The sequence below is a fragment of the Pseudoliparis swirei genome, chromosome 12, assembly GCF_029220125.1.
Source record: "Pseudoliparis swirei isolate HS2019 ecotype Mariana Trench chromosome 12, NWPU_hadal_v1, whole genome shotgun sequence".
In the NCBI taxonomy this organism is placed as follows: domain Eukaryota; kingdom Metazoa; phylum Chordata; class Actinopteri; order Perciformes; family Liparidae; genus Pseudoliparis; species Pseudoliparis swirei.
The window spans coordinates 10271103-10293231 of NC_079399.1; the positions used below are offsets into that span (position 1 = coordinate 10271103).

At 44.6% G+C, this 22129-nt stretch overlaps 1 protein-coding gene across 5 annotated transcripts in view; it reads right to left on the reverse strand.

Moving 5' to 3' along the window:
* utrn (utrophin) overlaps nt 1-22129 on the reverse strand; it is a 166980-nt gene that overhangs the window by 94528 nt on the left and 50323 nt on the right. For 4 of the 5 annotated variants that reach the window (XM_056428728.1, XM_056428725.1, XM_056428726.1 and 1 more), the window contains exons 44-55: nt 21867-22017; nt 20760-20935; nt 20282-20417; nt 19682-19831; nt 19297-19449; nt 19086-19187; nt 18775-18895; nt 18050-18267; nt 17796-17913; nt 17475-17680; nt 16472-16626; nt 16135-16324 (exon numbers count right to left, since the gene is read on the reverse strand). In XM_056428728.1, the coding sequence (XP_056284703.1) occupies nt 16135-16324; nt 16472-16626; nt 17475-17680; nt 17796-17913; nt 18050-18267; nt 18775-18895; nt 19086-19187; nt 19297-19449; nt 19682-19831; nt 20282-20417; nt 20760-20935; nt 21867-22017 (1876 nt within the window). Of the gene's footprint in view, nt 1-9973; nt 10136-16134; nt 16325-16471; nt 16627-17474; nt 17681-17795; nt 17914-18049; nt 18268-18774; nt 18896-19085; nt 19188-19296; nt 19450-19681; nt 19832-20281; nt 20418-20759; nt 20936-21866; nt 22018-22129 lie in introns of those variants that run through there. The other variant, XM_056428729.1, reaches the window with a different exon arrangement.

Genomic DNA, 22129 nt, shown 5'->3' on the forward strand with positions numbered 1-22129 from the left:
TGTTAGAGATATATCTCAAGTATACGCTGTGTAACCATTATTGTTTTCCGCTAGCTTCACTCGAGTGATAACCTAAATGTTCGACATTGTGTAATGTGAGATAACAGCCGTACCTTTATCCACACCACGATTGTTATGATTAGTCAATAAGCACAACTGATAACTTCATTTCGTCCTCACTTTCTAATGGCAATTCAAACTTTGAGAAAAAAAACTGCCAGCTCAGCTAATATCCAGGCACCGAGGTTGAGATTAAGTAGTAAATGTGATGACGTCCAGTGAAGGTGTGTGTGTGTGTGTGTGTGTGTGTGTGTGTGTGTGTGTGTGTTTTATGAGCCGCATCCCCTCCGTGAGTTGGGTACTCTCTTCGTGAGAGGGGGCATTTGGCAGAGAGGTGTGAGGACGTCCAAACTGAGTTACGGTCTCACACATGGGCGGTGCGGAGGGAAACTAGACAGTCAGACACCAGTGATGTCACAGGGAAGGTCACCAGGAGGAAGGAGAGTGCCAGATGGGTTGAGCATGCCTGTCGATTGCCCTGTCAATCATTTGGTTGCCATGCCACTGTCTGGCAGGGCGGGGCCTAAAATGGGCTATAAATAGAGCAAGGCAGGATGGTAAGAGCACAGAGGACAATCACGACACATCAGCCAGGGGTGGAGGTGTCTTCCTGCGCACGTGCGTGTGTGTGTGTGTATTTTCCCAGAGAGGTTAGTAGTAATTAATGGTCACTCTACAGGATAGAAAACATCAATACAAAATTAAATCTTGATGAACTACCACAATGCAATGAACTTGAGGGCACACACACACAAAAATTAACCCAAACCGTGACCCACTTCTTAATTAATAATATACCCAAATAGAGGAATAGTTCACACTTCATTTGAAATTTGGAGGCTTCCTTTGATTTTTTCACAGAACACACACACACACACACACACACACACACACACACACACAGAGACTGACCACGCCTCAGCTAAGAGCAGGCTTCAGTAATCGGACCCGAACCCGACGCGTCCAGGCGACGGATCGTGTGTTGGGATGGTTTTGTTGCGTAAAGCTTTTGGATAGATTATTTTCTAATTGAATTCAATATGAAAATGATCTTCCTTTTCTCTGCGAATCGATGCGAGTAATGTGTTGCAAATGGATACACAATGCCCATCGGGAAGCAGCGAGCGCCAATGCGGTTGATCAGAGCAGACGGCACTAAAAGCCTCTTCAGTGGAGCGTTTATCTTCCTCCACAACTCCTCCACTTAAAGAGCAGTTTGGACTTTTGACCAGTTCAACTGAGAAAGACATCGAGTTTACAGGCCACATTCCCAATACGGGGAAAAGGCATGGTTGATCTATTAATTGTTACGGCAGATTATTTGAGCTCCTTTTGTGATACATGCTGTTGACTAATATTTGTGTATTGCCACTAAACCTGTTGCTCATCAGCTCGTACAAGTTGTTCTATTGCTGAGGTCAGTTTAGGTATTTGAGTTTGAGTTTAGTTTAATTCGATCAGCAAAATATACAACAATCAGAATTCAACAAAAGAAGAAAGTGGCTGACCGATATATATATATACATATATACACATACATACATACACATATACATAAAACAAAACAAACAAACCAGAATTTCAAGAACTTGTCCCAATTAACCGTGACTTATTATGCTTCATCAATGCTGTTACGTCTATACTTCTCCAGTCATGTCTTTACATTTTTTCTTAAATATCACCAGATTTTTACTTTCGTTGATGTCATCAGTTAAAATATTCCACTGTTTCACCCCACTATTTACACTCAAGGTTCTCAAAACCATGACACACACATAAATCTCTAGTTTTACAAGTGAACACAAAGCATCCTTTGCATTCAGAAAGATCCATCAGTGTTACAGGAAAGGAAACACACACACACACACACACACACACACACACACAGACTTCCCTCTGTCTACCGTCTCCAGCATGCAGGGTTCTTCAAGGGCACTCCGCAGTGAGTCTCAGAGAGATGATCTAATTACTGCCATCAGTAACATCTAATTGAAGCATGAAACGATTTGCTCTGGTGCTAACTGTGCTAACCTATTTTAGGATTTTAGAGCGCAAAAACACAAATACGCCAGAGGGAGGGAGGGAGCATGCGAACTGGCCCATCAGAGGGCGTATCATTTGCCCCTTCAACCTCATAAACAAACACACGGCGGCTGTAAGAGGCGTAGGGGAACGAAGCCCCTTCCCGACCATCTTAACCTCCGCCCCTCTTCTAATTAACAATCGTTTTAATCCTCCTTGAATGCAGAAGACAATTGCACAATTTGTCCGCGTGTTTGTGTGCGTGATGCACGCAGAGGGTCCCTCACACCGTTCACCAGCTTAGTCGAGCTACTCCTCGCCAAGCGTTGCCCACAGCGACCAAAGGTAATTGCTTTTTAATTAAGCCCCCGGTGCTAATCCCAATGATATTTAGCAGGCACGAACTGGCACACAAACTCAAGCTGCGCTGAAGGCGGGACGGAGATCAGATGAGGGAGACGTTCAACACGACCTACCTGGGTGTAAAATGCACACATGTGTAATAGGCTTTGCTGGTATTTTTTTTTTTCCAGCAGTGGTAAGCAAGGCAGTTGGTGGAAATGAAGTCGATGTACTGAAGCAATAAATGAATTTTCACCACATGTCCAATCCAAGAATATGCTTCGACTGAAAATGAGCACTTGGATCGATCCAGCATGCGTGTGTGTGTGTGTGTCGTTTCTCCAGTGACCCTTGAATCAACCCTGCAAACCTCAAAGATGTAAAAAAGAAATTGTACACGTGTCTCTACCATTTCTTCCTCGCTCAGGTTTCCCATCTTTCCGACTCTTTCTCCATGTCAAATTCACACTTCTACTTCCTGTCACAATATCCCTCTTCTTTTATTTCCCATCCTTCTACTAGCGTCATGTTCCGTCTTTCCTCATTTCAGTTCTTTTCCCACTTCCTGTTCCTTTTTTACGGCGGAGCTGGACTCATCCCCTCCGGGTGACGAGTGAAAATGCCCCTCTTTTCAGACATTTGGCTGATAACTATGAAATGTGCTGAACTAATGAACACCCACACTTGCAGCCATGTCGTGAATCTAATTTGATTCCTCGTCACGTCTTACCGGCGAGGAATGTTCTTTGATGTCTCTGGTCCGATGTGTGAAGGTACCTCTCAGGCGGAGTTAACGCTGATGTTGGACCGTCTTTCTCAAAAATGTTCGCTGCTCACACTGATCCGTTTGCTGTCATCTCTGATCCCTCGCTCAACTTTCTTGAATCTCACACATTTGATAGAGCCGTCTCGTGTCTAATCATATAACCACGATGTGTGGAGAGGACATTTCTGATTTTGAGTGTCTTTTTAGCTTTGCGCACAAACTTTATGTCAACAGCTGGAACTCCTTTGGGCAAAGTTAAGAAATTATACTAAATGTAACATGCTGACTACAGATCATATGACTCTGGCTCCTCTTGCAGGCTGTACCCTCCTGCAGATTACAAACTATATATAGGACGATTTATCTTTAATCTCCCTGTGATTTAACAGAGGAAACATTTTCAGTAACCCTTAGTTTTTGCGCACCACTGTATTTACTATCTCCTGCTTTAAGCAACGGACACTGCTCTTTCCTTCAACACTATACCTTCTAATAGGTAATATGTGTTCTGTTGTACTTCTTCTGTATCTCTTTTTGCTCGTTTGATCCCCCGACTATCTTCATATCTTTTTTCCTCTTCATTTAGGCCCCAAGTCAGGGGTCTCTCCATGACAGAAACATGTAAGCTCAAATTTTAATTGAATTTTGTTCAACAAAGTATTCAGAAGATTGACTAAGTGATGTCTTCTTGGATTAATTGTGGACATATTTCTTAATTGTATCATTAACCTGCAGATATTTACATTCTCTCATTCACTCTAAAGAGGCTGCAGAAGCAAAACTGACACATACACAACCTCGAGCGGGTAAGGGGGATCCCATATGATGTGGGAGTGGGCATTTCAGTGAGTTTCAGTGATGGAAACTGGCCCCCAAAGGATCTGACCGTGCATAATTAGATGTTGCAGTGTCAGAGAAAGCATTTGATCAATGTTTCATTAGCATGTAATGATCTGCTTCATAAGCGGGATGTCAAAGCATGTTCAAGAAGCATGGTGGAAGCCATCCGGCTAAAACTTGAGGAAGAGATGGGCCGAGGGTTTTCGAAGGATGGGAGGAGAAGAGGGAAAGCATGAATGATTTAAGAGTGACATGCAAAGAGCGGATGACGACATAAATGGAAAGAGGATGAGCTTCCTGGTTTACTGAGGGATGGGTTTATAACAGCCGAATAGGTAAAAGACAGGTAAAGCCAGGCGAGAGTTTGGCTTCATACTTTTCAGCTAAATAAATGATTTAACATAAAACATTACACTCAGAAACAGCTAAACAAAGACTTTCACTCCGACGTGAATACAAGATGTTAAGAGTGGTAAATCACTCAAATGTGCCACAAAACAGAGGATATTCAAAATGGTTTTGTCACCACAGAAATAAAATGGCAAACCACTGAGACATAGAAGGAGGAAACTTGACTCTCAGCAAATATGCCACTTCTTTTCAAAGAATTAATTACCCTCGACATGAGAGAAAAAATGGGCAGAACAAATGGAGAAAAAAGGAGGAATGTAACAGGAAGTAACGGCGAGAGGATGAAAAAAGTAAATGATTTCTAGGTCAAATCTGCATAATAATGAATAGGTCAATACTCTTCTTATCATTACTCTGGCCTAATGTTAACAAGTGTGTGTGCGCGTGTGAGTGTTCGTGTGTGTGTATACACACCACAATAACTCCAATTTGAAACTGATCTCTCTCAGCACCACGGAGGTACGGAGGCTCACGTACTGAGAGGGAACACGATATGGACAGTGAGTCAGCACTGAGTTTGTGTGCTTACCATAGATATTGGCAAGGAGGGACACCGGTGGGCTGAGGAGCCCAGGCCTTGTCCCCCGTAGATTGATCGTCATGCCAGGGATAGAAGAATGATTGCACCCCTCGTTTTATTTCCCCCATTTAGGCTGACACCAAACTCTGTGTGGCAAACCGTCTGGGCGATGTAAGAGGTGTGTGTGTGTGTGTGTGTGTGTGGGGGGGGGGGTTGGGAAGGTCAGAGACTTCAAGCTGGCAACATCACCGCTTCCTGCCTCTCAGCCTCTCTCTCGGTCAACGTGTCCCCGTCTCTTTTTCTTTTTAATGCCAGCCTCTCTGTACTTTCAATTTACATTCATTTTTACAGCGATTCTCCTCCAGAGGGAGAGGTGGTCATGGCCGGCAGGAGAGAAAAGAAAGGAAGGCAAAAACCTTGCGATGGAGTTGAATGGAGTTGAATGCTATGTGCCTTTTGTCCACAGAGCCTGAGGGGCATCGTTATCTCCATCCTGTCTCAACGTGGTGTGATCTGGCTCTGGAAGTTTGGGCCGGCCATAGATCATGATGTCCGGTGAGTCAGAGAGTTTGGGACAAATCTGCTGTCTGCAGACAAACAAGTGTTGTTGTATTGGACTTCAATACATTTAGTGCACACCTGAAATGTGTCTGTAGTACATTATGTATAGCATTGATTACTTTGTCTTGTTTAAATATTTGTTATAACTTTGACAGTTTGACACTATGACAGTTAATGTATGGCTGTGTGCGATGAGTTTGGATTTAAAAGTGATTTACAGGATGCAACTACTTCATAAGTGAGTTTTTCACAATGCTGTTTGTATACGAACTAAACAAATTAGATACAATGAGTAAATTAATTAATTTCAGGGGTGCTTATCATGATATTTCTAAACTTTCGGGAGAGCCAGGCAATCTGTTTCTGTTTCTCTCCGTTTTCAGTCTTCAGGTCTTGAGCTAAGAGGCAATTAGCTTAGCATAAATAATTCCAGTAAAAATCAAGCTCTACTTGCCAAAGGGCTGCATCCATTAGCCCACACTCTCTCTCATGTAATAATTAATTATACTAAATAGTTATCATCAACATTATCCAATGAGGGAAACAAATATAATTGTGTTTACTTAATCGAGCAATGGAGTGTGAAACAATATTCATGCACCCATAAAACTACTTTCTGCTGTCACCCTGACCGTCGCATGTTGAGGGGCTGGCGGTTCCAGAGCTTCCAGCACCCTCAAATTCCATCTTACGATAAACCACTCATGCATTAGCAGGTTTAGCTTGCTGCTGCCTGAAAGCCACTAATGGAATTGTGTGCACAAAATCCATCGCCCACGTGCAAATACTGGCTCAATAAATGGGTTTACTGGATATTGGGAGACAAAAGGAAAGAGACAGAGACAGAGAGAGTTTGAAAGACTTTCTCTCCATTTATATTTGCATCTAATAATACAGTTTATTGCAGCTTTCATCTAATCCCAGGATGACATTTGTCAATCACATTGTGAATTTCTCCTCCATCAAACAGTCACTTGCTACAGAAATGCCCATTGACAGGACAGCAGCTTAGCTCTGGGCTGTGTCCATGATTTAAGTGCTTTTTCAAATCACCACTACTGCCATTATCAGGTCCGTCTGCGGTGATTTACATATAATGTTGATCGGGGGTAGAATTTTCTTTTATTGTCCTTGCTCTCACCCAATATTGTCTTGATGAATGTAAGTTATCTACATTTATCTGTAAACATATCACTCCCCGTGTCTGGGACTCATCCCACTAGCTTGCTGTGGAGTGAGTGAGTGAGCGAGCGAGCGAGCGTGTGTGTGTGTGTATACTTGTGGCTGAGCGATTGCGCATGTGTGTGCGAGATAGAACAGAATGCATTATGGGCATGCGTGTCCGTACACTAAATTTGTCTAAGCGTCCGTGAAATAAATAGAAATCTGTGATTTGAGTGCGAGCCAGGTAACAGTGGGAGGAGTGGGGGCGAGATCCGGCTGCACCTGAGGCTCCAACTGTTCATGCTAACGCTTGCTAATAACCCACAGGACCACGTTGAAGCTCAAGGACGAGGAGGTCAGACAGCTGGGCTGCATGCCCATGCCTGAGTCACCTGTCCTGGGGTAAGAGTGAGCCACAAGCAAAGGTGGATGGAGTGTGGAGGCCAAAGGCCAACGCCTTTGCCAGAAAAACAATAGGAAAGAGAAGGCATGACGACGATCCGTCAATGCTTTGGGGCTGTTTCTGAAGTGGGTCTTGGCTGGAAACACTCACACACACAGCAGGAGCCAATGCCACAGTAATGAGAGTAGGAGGACACTCCTCAGGAGGGAGGTGGGTCCTTCAGCCAATTCGCAGCTAGTGATTACAGACAGAGAGGCAGAGCACAGCAAAAGGGAGGAGATGGGATGAGCCTTGGTTTGCCTCAGTGTCAGCCAACCAGGCATGCTCCTCAGAAGTGCTCTGAACCAGAACACTACTCACGTCACCGATCTGCATGCATGCAAAGAAGAAGCGGGAACACTGGAGAAGAAGGACCACGAGGTGCGTGAACGTGAAAAGAAACAATCAGGACGGTACAACGATTCACATTTCAGGAATTAAGCTGGTGTGTTCAACGGTAGTGAAGGTGGTTCTGTGTGTGGCATAAATACACGATGAGAACACGCACATAAACAAAGCCTTAGGGAGCAGCACTGTGTAAAATATCACTAATTAAACAGCTCATTAAACAGTATTGCTTTGAATTTGAATGCTGGAAAAAATAAATACAAATAATAGATGCAATTCTAAAAACGGCTGAATGGCTTCTGCTTGCAAAGTCTGCTAAGTGCAGTATTGTACATCACATAATGGATGCTGTCTGTTATTAATGAATGCTGTTAAAGGGGCACACAAACACCCAAAAGCTTCCAGCGAAACACGATTAACACGAGGAAAAAAATAAAAATGTGTTGGTTACGACTCAGGAGACTTTATAAAGTTCCCATCGCTCATAGCTTGGTGGACTGGCACAGCGGTCACCCTGCTTCATCCTGCCAGTTGAGAGGACCAATATGATGGCGGTCATTAAGTTTTAGAAGATAAGCTTGGCTTTGCGGCTTAATTAAACTGCCGACCGTAAAATAAAGCCTGCATGTACTAAAAAAAACTGGTCATTGACATGGTCAGACAGATCTGCTGATGATTATTGATATGCTGATGTCCAGGATGGTCCATGATGGTCCAGGATGGACGCTTTTCATAACTTCTCTAGTTATTTCTCTTAGTGGTTGTATATCATTGAAATCAATTATTAGAGGGGCCACTAGTTTATTAAAGTTGGCTCAAGTACTTCTCATCCTGAGTACAGCCATGTGGGCTGTTCCAGGCGCCGTCCTGAAGCAGGAAGAATAGCCCGAGAGAGTGAGCCTCGACCAAATCCATCACGCAGAAGTCACTGTTCCAGTCTGGCAGCCAGTGAGCGCGCCCCAGGGAGGCAGGACAAGCCCAGCATTACTGATTCCCCCAAGGGAAGGCCAAACGAAGCTGGAATGACTGATGCGACCCAGGGGAGGGTAATCGAGTGTGGAATGACTGATGCCTTCCAGCAGGGACGCAAACCAGGAAGGTGTAACCTAAGGATGCCGATCGCAGCCAAATAAGCGTGTTTACACATTTAACGAGAAACAAGAAAACCGAAGTGTTGAATGTGCAGATTTTGTACACCTGCAGGGCAGCAGGAAAGATCTGATTTCACTTGTTCTCCCCAGAATTGGTTAAATAAGCAGAAACAAGCAAAGCATCAACAAGATAAATAACTGAGACTGAGCAAGAAGAAGAAAGTATTGATGCCTAAAGATCCGTTTATTTCTCCCACCCGCACAAAGGGCACTAAATTGACCTGTATTCATAGAAAGTAAACTGACAGACAACCAAACACATGCACTAGGGGGGGAAAGGGTGGAGCCCTAACGAGCGCTGGATTCATGGATTAAAGATGGATTAAAGATAGATTAAGTCCAACCAGCACATGTTTGTTGGAGCATGATTGAAGCTGGCACGTAATCAGAACCTGGTCGGATGCATTAGTCTCTCACACTGTCAAATCTCAACAGCTGGTCCCCTCTGCCCTCTTAACGAGAGCGGGCCAATGTTACGCAATGAAGATCAGCATCCAATGGTGATCGACAGTGGTAGAAAACGAGCACCACAGAGCAGCAAGCGCTTCCTCTGAGGGGAAATCGACAGAGCAAAAAGATACAACCAGTTTATTTTTTTCTTCATTAAACTTAAAGAACATAACTCCCGATAACTCTTTTCTAATTAATTTGCTGTGTGTGATTTTAGCTACGTCATTTATTTGAGAGAGTAAATCCTTCATTACGGCCGTTATGTGGAAAACTCTCCTCAGTCGTGTGAGGAATGCGGCTCTCCTTTCAGCAGGAGATCTCGTCAGGAAGCCGGAGACGACACACTCACTCAAAACCAGCACATGCTCGGCTCTACCTTGTTAGTTTGTTTACGCCGGCACCGCCACAGTCAAGACTCACTTCAGAACAGACAATCCACACACACACACACACACACACACACACACACACACACACACACACACACACACACACACACACACACACACACACACACACACACACACACACACACACACACACACACACACACACACACACACACACACACACACACACACACACACACACAGTATTTGTTATGCAGAAAAAGTCCTCATGTCGGTTTATATTCATAGATATATCTGCTGGGAGGCAAACCCAAACAGGCGTCACATTAGTAGAAAGAGTCTTAAAAACTAATTAAAACGCCTCAAGCAGACTGAAAGTTTCATTAAAAAAAAAAGAAGGGTAAAAATGAATTTCCAAGAATCGACCTCGCACATGTTGAAACTTCAAACTAAATTCCATCCAATTTAGTCAAAGGAAAGGAAGAAAAAACTAAACCAAAAACTCAGTCCTCCAGCCGCTCTCTCTCTCTCGTGGAGTCCACGTACCTTGCAGAGTTTCTGGTAGCGCGGCGAGGAGATGGCCATCCTCTGGAGTCTGTGTAGGAAGACCACCACTTTCTGGAGGGAGGTCCGGACCATGGCCATCATCTTAGGACTGCTACAACTCTGCAGCAGCCTGTTCCTGGTACGCATGCTAGCGCTGCCCTACCCGCTCATATTGTTCTCCCTCTCCTCCCGAGCCCGCCGACCAGACCCCAGCCAAGCTGACGTGATGCGCGCACACACACACACACATGCACAGAGAGAGAGAAAGAGAAACACACACACACACTTACAAGCGTACTCAACTCAGCATGCCCCCTGTTTTGTCACACACCCACTACACAGCCTCAGTTATCCCTCTCTCTCTATCTCGCTCTCTTTATAAACTGTCACTCTCACACAACTCTCAGAATGCACACTCACACACACACACACACACACACGATGATGCAGCCGAGCGGGACAAGACGAGACACTCACTTTATCCTCCACGCGGACATTCTCACGCGCCCCCCCACCCCCCTCCCCCGACTGCAGAGCCAGAAGAGAATCAAACAAATCACTTGAGACGGCAGAGTCGGAGGAGGAGGGTGACGAAGAAAAAAAGAAATGAAGAAGACAAAGAACGAGAGGGGGAGAAAAAAAGAATTAAGAGGGAGAGAAGAGTGGAAAGTGCCGACAAGCGGGCTGGAGAGGAGAAGAAGGAAAGCACGAGTTGAACTGGACGAGGAGGAAAGCTGATTGCACGCGGTTCACTTTTTACTGCCAATGATCCGGAGAGAGATGGAGAGGAAGAGGGACACAGGACTCCTTTTGGATCAGAGAGAGAGAGAGAGAGCGAGAGCAGGAGAGAGAGAGAGAGAGAGACGGAGAGCCGGATCAAAAGCAGCAGTGGAAGGAAAGATAAACACTGCCTCTGCCGTGAAGGCAGAACGACATTACGCAAGACAACCAGCGGATCAATGAGCGAGAGACAGGCAGAGAGAGAGAGCGTGCAACAGAGAGAGAGAAAAGAGAGAGCGCAACAGAGAGAGAGAGAGAGAAAAGAGAGCGTGCAACAGAGAGAGAGAAAAGAGAGAGAGCGCAACAGAGAGAGAGAGAGAGAAAAGAGAGAGCGCAACAGAGAGAGAGAGAGAGAAAAAAGAGAGCGCAACAGAGAGAGAGAGAGAAAAGAGAGCGCAACAGAGAGAGAGAGAGAGAGAAAAAAGAGAGCGCAACAGAGAGAGAGAGAGAAAAGAGAGCGCAACAGAGAGAGAGAGAGAGAAAAGAGAGAGCGCAACAGAGAGAGAGAGAGAGAGAAAAGAGAGAGCACAACAGAGAGAGAGGGCAACTGAGCGAAAACTTGGTGCACAAATGAGATGCACACATACACACACAGGCACACACACAGGCACACACACACACTAAATAAATAGAGTTACGGAGAGAGAGGAATTATTTTTACCGGCCAGGTTCCTGGAAGTAAACGTCTCATTCATTTTCTGCCTTGGCAACGTCAGAGACTCGGGCAGACATGAGCTCTCCTGGTTTACAAACCCAAATTACAAAACTGTTACTTAAAAAGAGATAAAGAGCATTTGGGAGACATCCAATCGCAGTTTAAGAGTTTAAGTTTCGGACGTGTGTGCGACTGCTTTGCTTTCAGATTAAGGGTCGATTCGAAGGGATTCAGAAAATTTCCAGTTGCAACAGCGATGCATTCAAAGCCCGTTCTCCATTTGGCAGCCGAGGCTCATTGGTATTGTTGTGTTTAAAGACATCTGCCTGACCAAACTATATTTATCACAAAGTGCATAGCTTTTATTTGCATCTCACTTTAAAAATACAATCTACGTGTTTGTTTCTATGTTGACAAATACTGAAGATTTGATTAAGAAAGGAAGATACAACGGGGGAAAACAAATATTTCAGACTCCAGCAGCTCCTCCTATATTGCAACCGTGGGGTCTATGTGTGTGTGAGAGAGAGAGAGAAAGATAGAGAGAGAGAAAGAGAGAGAAAGAGAGAGAGAGCACGTGTGGCCCAAATTCAAATTTCAAAAGATTAACTGAGAGGGAGAGATGGAGGCCTTACTGGAAAACTGTAGATAAATGATGATGAAAAAGAAAAGTGGGAGGAAAATAGAGCAGCAGGAGAGAAGGTAAGAGGGCGAGGGCAAGAGAAGATAAGATAAGAGGCTTTTAGGCAACTGTTATCGATGCGGAATAAATCTGAGTACCGGAGAGATGACATCAAGGGGCGGGAGGAGAAACAGAGAGCCACGTAAGAGCAGCGAGAGGTGACCAACGGTGCGTCCATAGGGGGCGCTAGGGCGCCGCCCCGCTTAAAATTTTGAGATGGGAAAAAAAAAAAAAAAAAAATCCTGTCAAAAAACATTATATGCCAAATCATTTAAATAGTAAATATACCTTGTTGACGCGCTAAATGTGTGTGGGAGACCGTCAGCCTGTCAACAACCACTTATCGCCACTCATTATCACCGAGAGAAGCCCCTCCCCTTTTTCGGGACACTGGCTCAATGTGTGTGTAGCGCGAGCAAACATTTCAGTCGTTTCGGCAAGGACGGCTTCTCATTGGCGGATGAAACGTGAATCTTGGGGCACAAAAATGTGCGCTCATTGGCCAATGACATCGTTTTATTATTTCACGTGACTGGACTATTCGGCAGATCAGAGACGTATCGTTCCCTCAGCCAGAGAGCTCCACGGAGCTACGGGAGCAGGTTGCTAACGGAGCTGTCAGCTGGTGCTCAGTGAGTAATGCACTGTTTAGTTTCCCCTGTCTGTTGTTCCAAAGTCCTGGGACTGAAACTCTCTGGACTACAACGGGGTGAGGGATCTAAAGAGCTGCAGACAAGTGTAAAGCACGAATCTTGCCGCAGTTATCTAGCTAACAGCATGAAGCTAACTCGCTAACAGCATGAAGCTAACCCTGTTTGCAGAGCAGCAGAAGGAGACCGAACTGGCATCGAAAACACAACGAAGAAGTTCTGAAAAACAGACACATTCCCTCAAGAATAATGGAAACAGGCTGGTTACAGACATGATTGACTTTAACCAGAGAGTTATTGAGAAGTTTGACCACTTTAAAGAGAGGAGGCTACTTGTCTTTACAGTAGTGGGTCTGCTCTGTCACCCAATGTAACATGTGATCTCTTTCTGACTCTATTCTGCTCTGAACCTCTTTCATGTGAGGGTGAAACTCTTTTATTTTGCAAACCTCTGAAACCCAACCCAATGTTCCTTAAAGCTGCTCTGAACCTCTCATGCCCAAAGTTACAGTGTGTTGATAGTTGTTATTGGACCGTGTTGAGCACGGTGTGTTCTTTAAATAAAGCTTTGTTTTTTACAATATTCTACTCAAAACCTCTTTTCTTCTCATTGTTGAGTGCTATTTAAACTGCGCCCCCCCCCCAAAAAAAAAATTCATGTTAAACACCGACGGGTCCCGGTAACTACGGCTCGTGCATTTAAAATGAGCACACACTGGCACACAAATGCAAACGGGGGCTTTCAGTGCAGCATTATGGGATGCATTACAGCACTCGGTCCCCGCTCGCCTGGTCTCTTTATGCAGAGGAAGAGACTCCGAGGCGGAGGGAGAAATAAACACAAACAAATTCCTTTAAACCAACATGCAGCTTACCTGCGTAGCCAGCTAGAGTAATCAGCATTTACCGTAAGGCTCGTGCACAGACACACACACACACACACACACAGACACACACACACACACACACGCAGTCACTAAGAGAGGGTCTCATCATGAGCTTACTGGAGAGCTCTGTTTAGTTAAGGTTTTACTTGCTACAGCATCCACTCACAAGGTATCAACTCAGTTTTAAGATGTCGTAGTAATGCTCACATTGCTATGGTCCACACACACACACACACACACCATGAGTTTGATAAAAGCAGGTCCTCCAGCTGTGTGCACCTCTGCACTTCTCTGCTGATGCCATTATTACAAGACCTTCCAGCATGTGTGCACGTGCCAGGTGTGGTGTGATGGGGGGGGGGGGGGGCTTATATAAGATAAACCACACATACCGGCTCCAGGGAGAGTTAGGAGAAATGAATGAATGTACTAGGAGATGACAGAATTTGTCAGAGGTCTTCTTTGTTATGGTTGTATTGAACTATTACAGATAATTAATGAAGACGGCTTTGTGACAAAATTGGATTTACACATAATGTGTTCAATCACACTTCCACTCAGTAAATTATACCCCATTGTACAACACATGCAATTTAAATATTGCATGTACTTTAATGAAGGATTGTAACCAGATTACCCACATGCAACTCAAATGCATAGAACAGTATTACAGCGACGGATCTGTCTAAAAATGTGTTTTAACTTAAAGTATTTATTCTATGAGAGTCTAAAAGCAAACGTAATAATGGAATAGTTACAGTATTCACTTTTCTTGCTGAAGGTTAAAGAGAAGGTCGATCACACCGTCATGTTCTTTCATGGGCAGTAAGTCGTGGCTGGAGCCAGGAGGTCGATCAACTGGCTTAGCTTTGCACAAACAGTAGTTAGCGTAAAGATAGAGTAAAACAGGAGAGGAATACAAATCATCTCATTCATAGAAATACAGGTAATCATTGAGTACCAGTTTATTTAATGTCAATCCCACGTCTCAGTTGAGAGTTGATGAATATCCATTCAGCCTCGATGTTTTCAGGAAGTTTCAGTCAATGTGCCACATTTGTATTCGTCACTGCTCCTAAAACCACTAACCAACTGTTAGGTTGAATATAAAAACGGAAATCAGAACGATAATGACTCTTGGACAAATATTGTGATTAAAGAAACCAGACACTTATCGGTGGCAGAGCAATCATGTGAGTTAATGAAAGGGTTGTGGACACACACACAACTCTCCACGTCAACACACATCCTCAAAGGCTCAAAGGTTGATTTATCATTCCACTTTCTACACACGAGTACCTTCCATAAATCTTTACTCCAACGGAGACGGAGCGATGGAAAACATTTAAATAAAAAAAGAGTATGCGGTGACCAACTCAAGAAGATCTGATATGTTAATGCGCCAGAGATATTAAACTAAACTGTTGCATAATTTACATTTTTCTTGATTACTTTAACCACTTTGAAAGGGCTTAAAATGAGAGATCAGGTTTGACACAACAAATAAAGATCACTGTAACGGACAGATGAAGGTGATAATAATAAGAACCATGTTTTCAAATAGTCAGAATTGTATTAGACCAAATCCAAACAGAGCTTAACAATGAGCTGCACACATCTGTTTGCCTGCACCCATACCAAGATAATAAATCCTCAGAAATCTTTGGAGCCATTCATGCAGTGTTTCAGCGTCATTTTTCTCTATAACCATGGCCTGCTTTTAACTAATTGGATACTGGAACTGGGAGTGAGTGAACTGTGGCATTCAAGACAATGAAACCAAAAAGTGTTATTGGCCTTAAGCTTTCGTTTTCTAAAAGATGTACGACACTGCAGACATTTCTCAGGGCCGAGGAGTTTATCCAAAGACCAAGAGGAAGCTGCGATACACACGCATTAACCAAATCTTTGATGTCTCGAAAGAAGGTTGTGCAAATGACAGCCCCTCAGCGTACCATCCCAAAAAAGGTGAGGACGCAACTGACAGGTGGGGGCAACATTTCTAAAAACGTTTCATCCGTTGTACGGGTGAGGTGGAACGATTTGGGGATTAAAACGTTACATAAAGCATGAGGTGATGTGTGTCAAAAGATCCCTGAAGGGAGTTCTGGGTAAATGGCAAGATGGTGGGAGGAAGAGCAAGCAAACACACACACATCACACACACACACATACATACACAGGCACTGAATTCCTAAGCAGTAAGAGACAAGAGGATCGATCAATGAGCAGCACTCAATGCATACATGCACTCACACGCCCTCTGAATGCCCTCTCATTCACACACCTTAAACCAGCCACTTACAAATGGATGCACTCATACCACACACACACACACACACACACACACACATCTGCCTCAGTCCTATTCGTGAAGGATGCCCTAATGGAGGATGACACTGAGATAACAGGCTAGCAGCTGTGCACAGATTCCACACACACACACACACACACACACACACACACACACACACACACAAAGTGTCTCTATCTGTTCATAGCCCTACCTCTAGTTGTCGCCTCAGCTCTTTCACATGGGCGGAGTCCTGCGACAGGTCTTCCCTCTGGGAGGCGTCGGCCAGAACGTTGACCGTAGTCTCGGCCTCCTGGAGCCATTTGAGGAAGGACTCCAGCTCCCTGAGAGACATCTGCAGGCCCTTGAGCTCACTGTCCAGATGGGCATGGCGGTCACTTGCCCTGCGAATCAATAACGATGAATCATCCACGTGAGTTGTGAGTTCAACCACTGAAGCAGGTAGTGCGCGATTAAATTCTGGCAGCAATAGCAACCCCTCATGCAAACACAATCAAACTGCAGGTAAACAGGTGAGTGTGTGTGTTCACCTGTTATTGATGCTGTTCCAGGCAGTGTTGTGCTTATCTGTGACCTCTTTGATCCTCCTGGTGTCGTCGATAGAATACTCCCGCAAAAGATGATTGGACAGCTCGTTGAAGCCAACAACTGTAGCCTGGCCTCGGCCCAGGTCTTGGAGGAACGCCTATCAAACAATCACACGGTGGCATCAGGATCATCATGACTGGAAAAGTTACAAATGTGACTGAACAAGTATGTGTCACTGGGAAGGGCCCTGTTGGCACTGCCTGTTGGCTCGGTATCAGCTTTAGTTAATGACCTTTTCTACAAACTTTATAAAAATCTAATTAAACTTCCGGCACTGAAAACTCAAAGACATTTGTTATTCTGCTGCTCAGCAATCTGACATTGTTATTTTAACCTCTACTTAATCAAGCAGGTTACATAAGACCCAACTGTTATTCATGAGGCCATATCATTATTTCCAATTTAGCATTAGCACATAAGTCATCCAGATTTGACCCCTATGCTCCTGTTCTTTTAACAAAAAGGTACACATCACTATTTTAAATGGATGATTACTCATCATTACAAAAGCCCAGAAACCCAGAGTAGATAGCCGTGTGTCTAACCTGCTGCATTGTATTAAACTCAGTTGCCCTCTAGTGGTTGGTTCTTGCAATGCGTCCGACACACTCACGAGGCAGAATTTGTTTCCAGAAACTCTCGGACAAGTCATCCTCTCAAATTAAAATGATGGATGATGTAGAGTACCGAGGTTATAGAGGATTTATTCATTCCCTCCTTGCACAGACCTATACAGTCGTTAAGGGACCTCGAACGATTATATAAAAGTAAAGTTTGGTTGAGTTTAAGATGTTTCTCTCAATTAGGAAAGCGAGCAGACAAATTCCCTGCAGTATGCTTCTCGTCTACCGTAATGACGCAGATATGGAATCACAAGTGACCAACGGAGGGACGGACGCCCAGAGGACGTGGAGAGAAAGTCTAGCAATGACACGTGTCCCTAACCTTGTTGTCAGCAAGCTGTTTGGTCAGGGGGTCGCTCGACTGCTGAAGGAGGTTGTGGAAGCGTCCTTCGTTGTGCCCAATTAGAGCGTGCGCCTCCTTCCTCTGCTCCTCCCACTGGTTGCTGTGGCCAATCATGTTATCAAGCTGCTGAAGCCGCACCTCGACACCATGCTGAGTGCTGTCCCACTGGCTGCGTACCTTCTCCACTTGAGACAGAGACACACGCCGTCACAAAAACAGAAAGTAACGACAGCCCCGACACGACATTGTTTTTGTTTACTTTGGGAGCGGCTAATCCGTTATAAACTGCTTTCGACATACGTTTCTCCGTAATGGATGTGCGAACGTCCAGATTAGAGGTCTTGTTCTTAATGTTCTGTGCCAGCGTGAAAATGTCCTCGAGCTGAGGGTGACGCTGTTCCAGGTCTCTCTTCGTCACCTGCCAAGGACGAGGCACAAAAACACACACCGTCACGCAAAGTGGAGCGCCCATAGGATTTGATCTACTCTCCCATTAATAAGCGTTCACCACACAAACACATCCTCGTCTGTCCTCTCTGCTCCCCGTTTCTCACCTGAAGACGTCCCATCGTCACCCTGATCTCCTCCGTGTCCCCCACGGTGACGATGTTCGACTTGAGCATCTGTGTGATGAGGAGAAGCCAGTCTGCCAGTTCGGTGGCCGTCTCGTTGAGGTCGGTGGGCGCCACGGTGTCTGGTGTGTGCGGGCTTTGGTGGTGAGGCTCCTCGCTGACCATGCTGGCCATCTGCACGGCTGAGGGGACGGCAGACACTGGAGCGGGGACGAAGGAAAGGCAGGTGATGTTGACGTATAGAGCTTCTTTACGAGGAAATGATGCAATGAACATCCATGAACAAGATGTTAGAGCGAGAGAGGAGGTGCTTCTGTCAAATGGCTCTCACAGGATTGTGGCATCTCACTAAATCATGATGAATGAGGCATCCGGGTTTGTTTTAGTGCTCAGGATGTTGTTGCTCACCTCCTATTTGTTATTTTATCCTGCATTTTCATGCACCAGATTAAGCCAAGCCTATAAGGAATTTGATATCTGCCACCTGAGAAGTTATTACCTTTAATACGAGTACATATTAATATGTTTTTCGCCTCCTTTTAATGATCCAATATCGAATTGTTTCTGTCTCATTAAGGCTTAATACTTAAATGGGACTGCATTCAATGTTTATCGATTTACCGCTGATTATTTATAAAAACAGAGCTAGGGATACAGAAATTAGACAAATCATGAGTTCAAATAGGTGCAGTCCGAGATAACTTTACCAAGCTGCTGGTGCTGGACGACATGTTGGTGCTGTTTCCATGGGGAGACGGGTTGCTGCAGAGCTTCCCTCAGTCGACCATCCAGAGCTTTCCAATCCCCTGCCAGCTCCTCTACCTTCCCCTGTCAGCATGAATCCATAGAGGGGAATGTATAATTAATGACAAATCATTAACTACAGGAAAACAAGTGCATCAGCTTTTAATAGGACAGCCAATTAAACTTGTGGCATCTTAACAAGCAATATGGCATACTTCTATGTAATAATTAGCAGTGTGTCATTATTAAATCATATTGCTCTGCAAACTGGGACCTTTTCCTGAGGCAACAGCTGCTGGTGTCTCTGTAGCTCTATAGAATGAGCCAACAGGTCCTCCAGGTCCTTCTTCCTGTCCTTCATGGAGGCGTCCAGAGCCTACAACGGGAAAGAACTCGTTTTAAGTACAAGATTTACGTTTGTGATAAAAAACGCTTTCCAGTGATGTTCGGTGTCGGGATTCTTGTGATGTAATCAGATGATCTACCTGCGCTTGGCCAGGGCTCAAGCCTCTGGTCATGATGGTCTGGTGTGTGACAACGACCCAGTCAGTGAGCCTGTTCATCCTGTCCTGGAACTGGGCATGACTCTGCAGGTTGGTCTCCAACTCCTTGACTTTGTCCATCAACTCATGTGTCACCTGCAGAGGAAAGAAGGTGAATCAAACATGAGTAAAAGCGAGAGGAGAAAATGTCAAACGCCAAATGAAGACAACGGGGAGGACATGACTTGTTGCAGCTGGCATAGTGTTGTGAAACATGGTCAATATTTCAGTATTACAATGTTTAGAGTATAAAGTTACTTTCACTTTTCCCCCAATACAAAAACTTGGGAAGACGAGGCAGAACAATATCCTTATGAAAAGTTCGTACCCTGCTCCAGCTGAGGTTGATGGCTCTCAGTTTGCCAACATGCTGGTCTCTGCTTTGAAGGCTCACACTTGGACTGGCCAGGATCTGAGGAGCGTGCTTGTTCACCCATCCGAGACGTTCATTCTGTGCATCCATTTCCTCGGCAAGGACCTGCAAGGGAAAAAGCACTGACCATTAATCGCATAAAGATGGACTGATTTGTTGGTGAAATAAATAAAGAGAAATCAAGAAGTAACACTGTGAAGGTCAGCAGTAGCACATAGAGTTCTTCCATAAAGCCACAGAACATCTTTCTTCCTACTCTTTACAAAGGAAAGATCTGGTTGAGGTTGTTGTCAGGAAGAAATCAAGACCGAAAACACTGCGTGATTGTATTTTGTTCAAAAAAACGGTGTTGTTCAAATCAAGAGATGTGAGTCTATATATTTACTGGTTTTGTTTGTGGTTGAGATACAGAGAGCAAATAAAGGTGAAAAGGACAAAGGAAAAAAACAGCGCTGGCAATAAAAATTGCTGAATCTTCCAGCTCTGGAGCAGAAACAGAAGTCCCCGTGCTCCCATGAATCACACCAACATGAGCATGTTTGGGCCTCTGTGTACCTTGAGTTCTCTGAGGTCGCTGTCGGTGGCAGTGACGGGTAAGGAACTGACAGCGTTTTCTGCCTGCTCCAACCACACAGCCAACGCCTCGCGTCTCCTCACCAGCTCTGACAGGGCCGGGTCCCCTCTAACCAGTCTACAAACACACACACACACACACACATTATTTACTCAGATTAGGATCTCCATTTCCTGCAGGTCGCAGGACTATTCCTAGAATTTACATTTAAATGACTGCTATAGACTGATTGGCCACACTGATAACGTTAACCTGGCAAACACTGATAAAGAAACAAAGACTGTCTGTGATGGAGAGAGACCTCTCTTCTACATTATACTATAAAAACAAATATTATACAGTCAAGACACAGCAATGATATTTATCATCTATCAAAATGCACATTTGACCACATCCTTCTTAATCTTTTCCATCCATTGGGTAAGTCGTATCCTGTGTGTTTGACCAAGTATACATTACCTGCGCTGTCTCTCAAGGACATGGCGGTTGACAGCTCTCCAACGCTGACTTAGGGTATCTAGCTTCTCCTCAAGCAGAGGTCCATCAGGGGAGGACAGCTGCCCAATTATCTGCTCCCCGGTGCGGGTCAGTTCAGCCAGGACGGGCTGGTGGCTGACAAGACCCTCCTCCAGCTCCTAAAACACATAGAAAAGAAAGAGAGCATGAGCACAAAAAAAAGTGTGTTCAATAAAACAGCGTAAGCCGATTCTCTCGGGTCCAAATCCCCAGCTCAAGTCGGTCTCTCCAAACAAATCTCTGATTGACAAGGAGGCATGACTTGTGGCACATCAAGATTTAAGCTGCTAAATCTCTACTTCCACCAAGAGAGAGTTAACTTGCTAAGACAGACCCCTAAAGCAAGCTGAGCGATTGTGATGTCCGCTAAAGGGCGACTCAGCTAATTGATCTCCCGATGCCCATCCACTTGATCCCTCACATCAATCTCAGCAACTGTGAAAACGTGTAAAAGAGCAAGACAAATGGAGTGGAGCTCAAACTTTACAAATGACACCGCTAAAGTTGTTCATGGCAATAGTGCAGCAGCTCTAGAAAACCTAATTCTAAACCATGAAAACTAAATAAACGTGTTGAAATCAAACAAAGCTAAATGAGACGCCTTCTTAGTTCACCTCTCACTCTGCAAAATGGAGAAGTAGATAGGCAGTGTGTTTGTTTATTATATACTCATTTCCCCCTCGTGGAACAAACTGTAATTATCTCTGGTTTAACGTTTCCAAACATCTTCTTTCTAATATATCAAACAATTTACTAGTGCACCCTGGGAAGGTAATAATCTTGCTTTACGCTTGGAAGCATACTGCATGGGATATTGTGAGTCTATATTTGATTTATTAATGTTATAATGACAACGTTGGAAAACCATGAAAGTTTTCTATGATGAAAAAAGATATGCAAGAACGTATAAAACTCTTAGTGAGGTCTTTGTGGTGGTGTGAAGAAATGTGAAGATCATGGGAAAAGATCCCAGTATGCATGTAAATTCAGGCCATCACACACACTTGCACGAAACACACACATGCAGGTGCTCCGTCACTCTCCACCGACCTCTTGGTGTCGTCGTGCAGAGTTCAGGTCCAGCTGTCCATCAGGGCCAAGGCTCTCTGACAGCAGCGCCTCTGTATCGGTCAGCCACTGGTTCAGGTCATTCTTGTCACAGTGGAACTGCCTCCACTCCTCTACAGCGCGGTCAAAACTCCTGCAGCAGAACAAACACACACACACACAATGTTTGTATGGTAAACATAATAAAGTAGAAGGACTGATAATAAGGGGGGGGAACTAACTACCCCCTGTTACATACATCTATA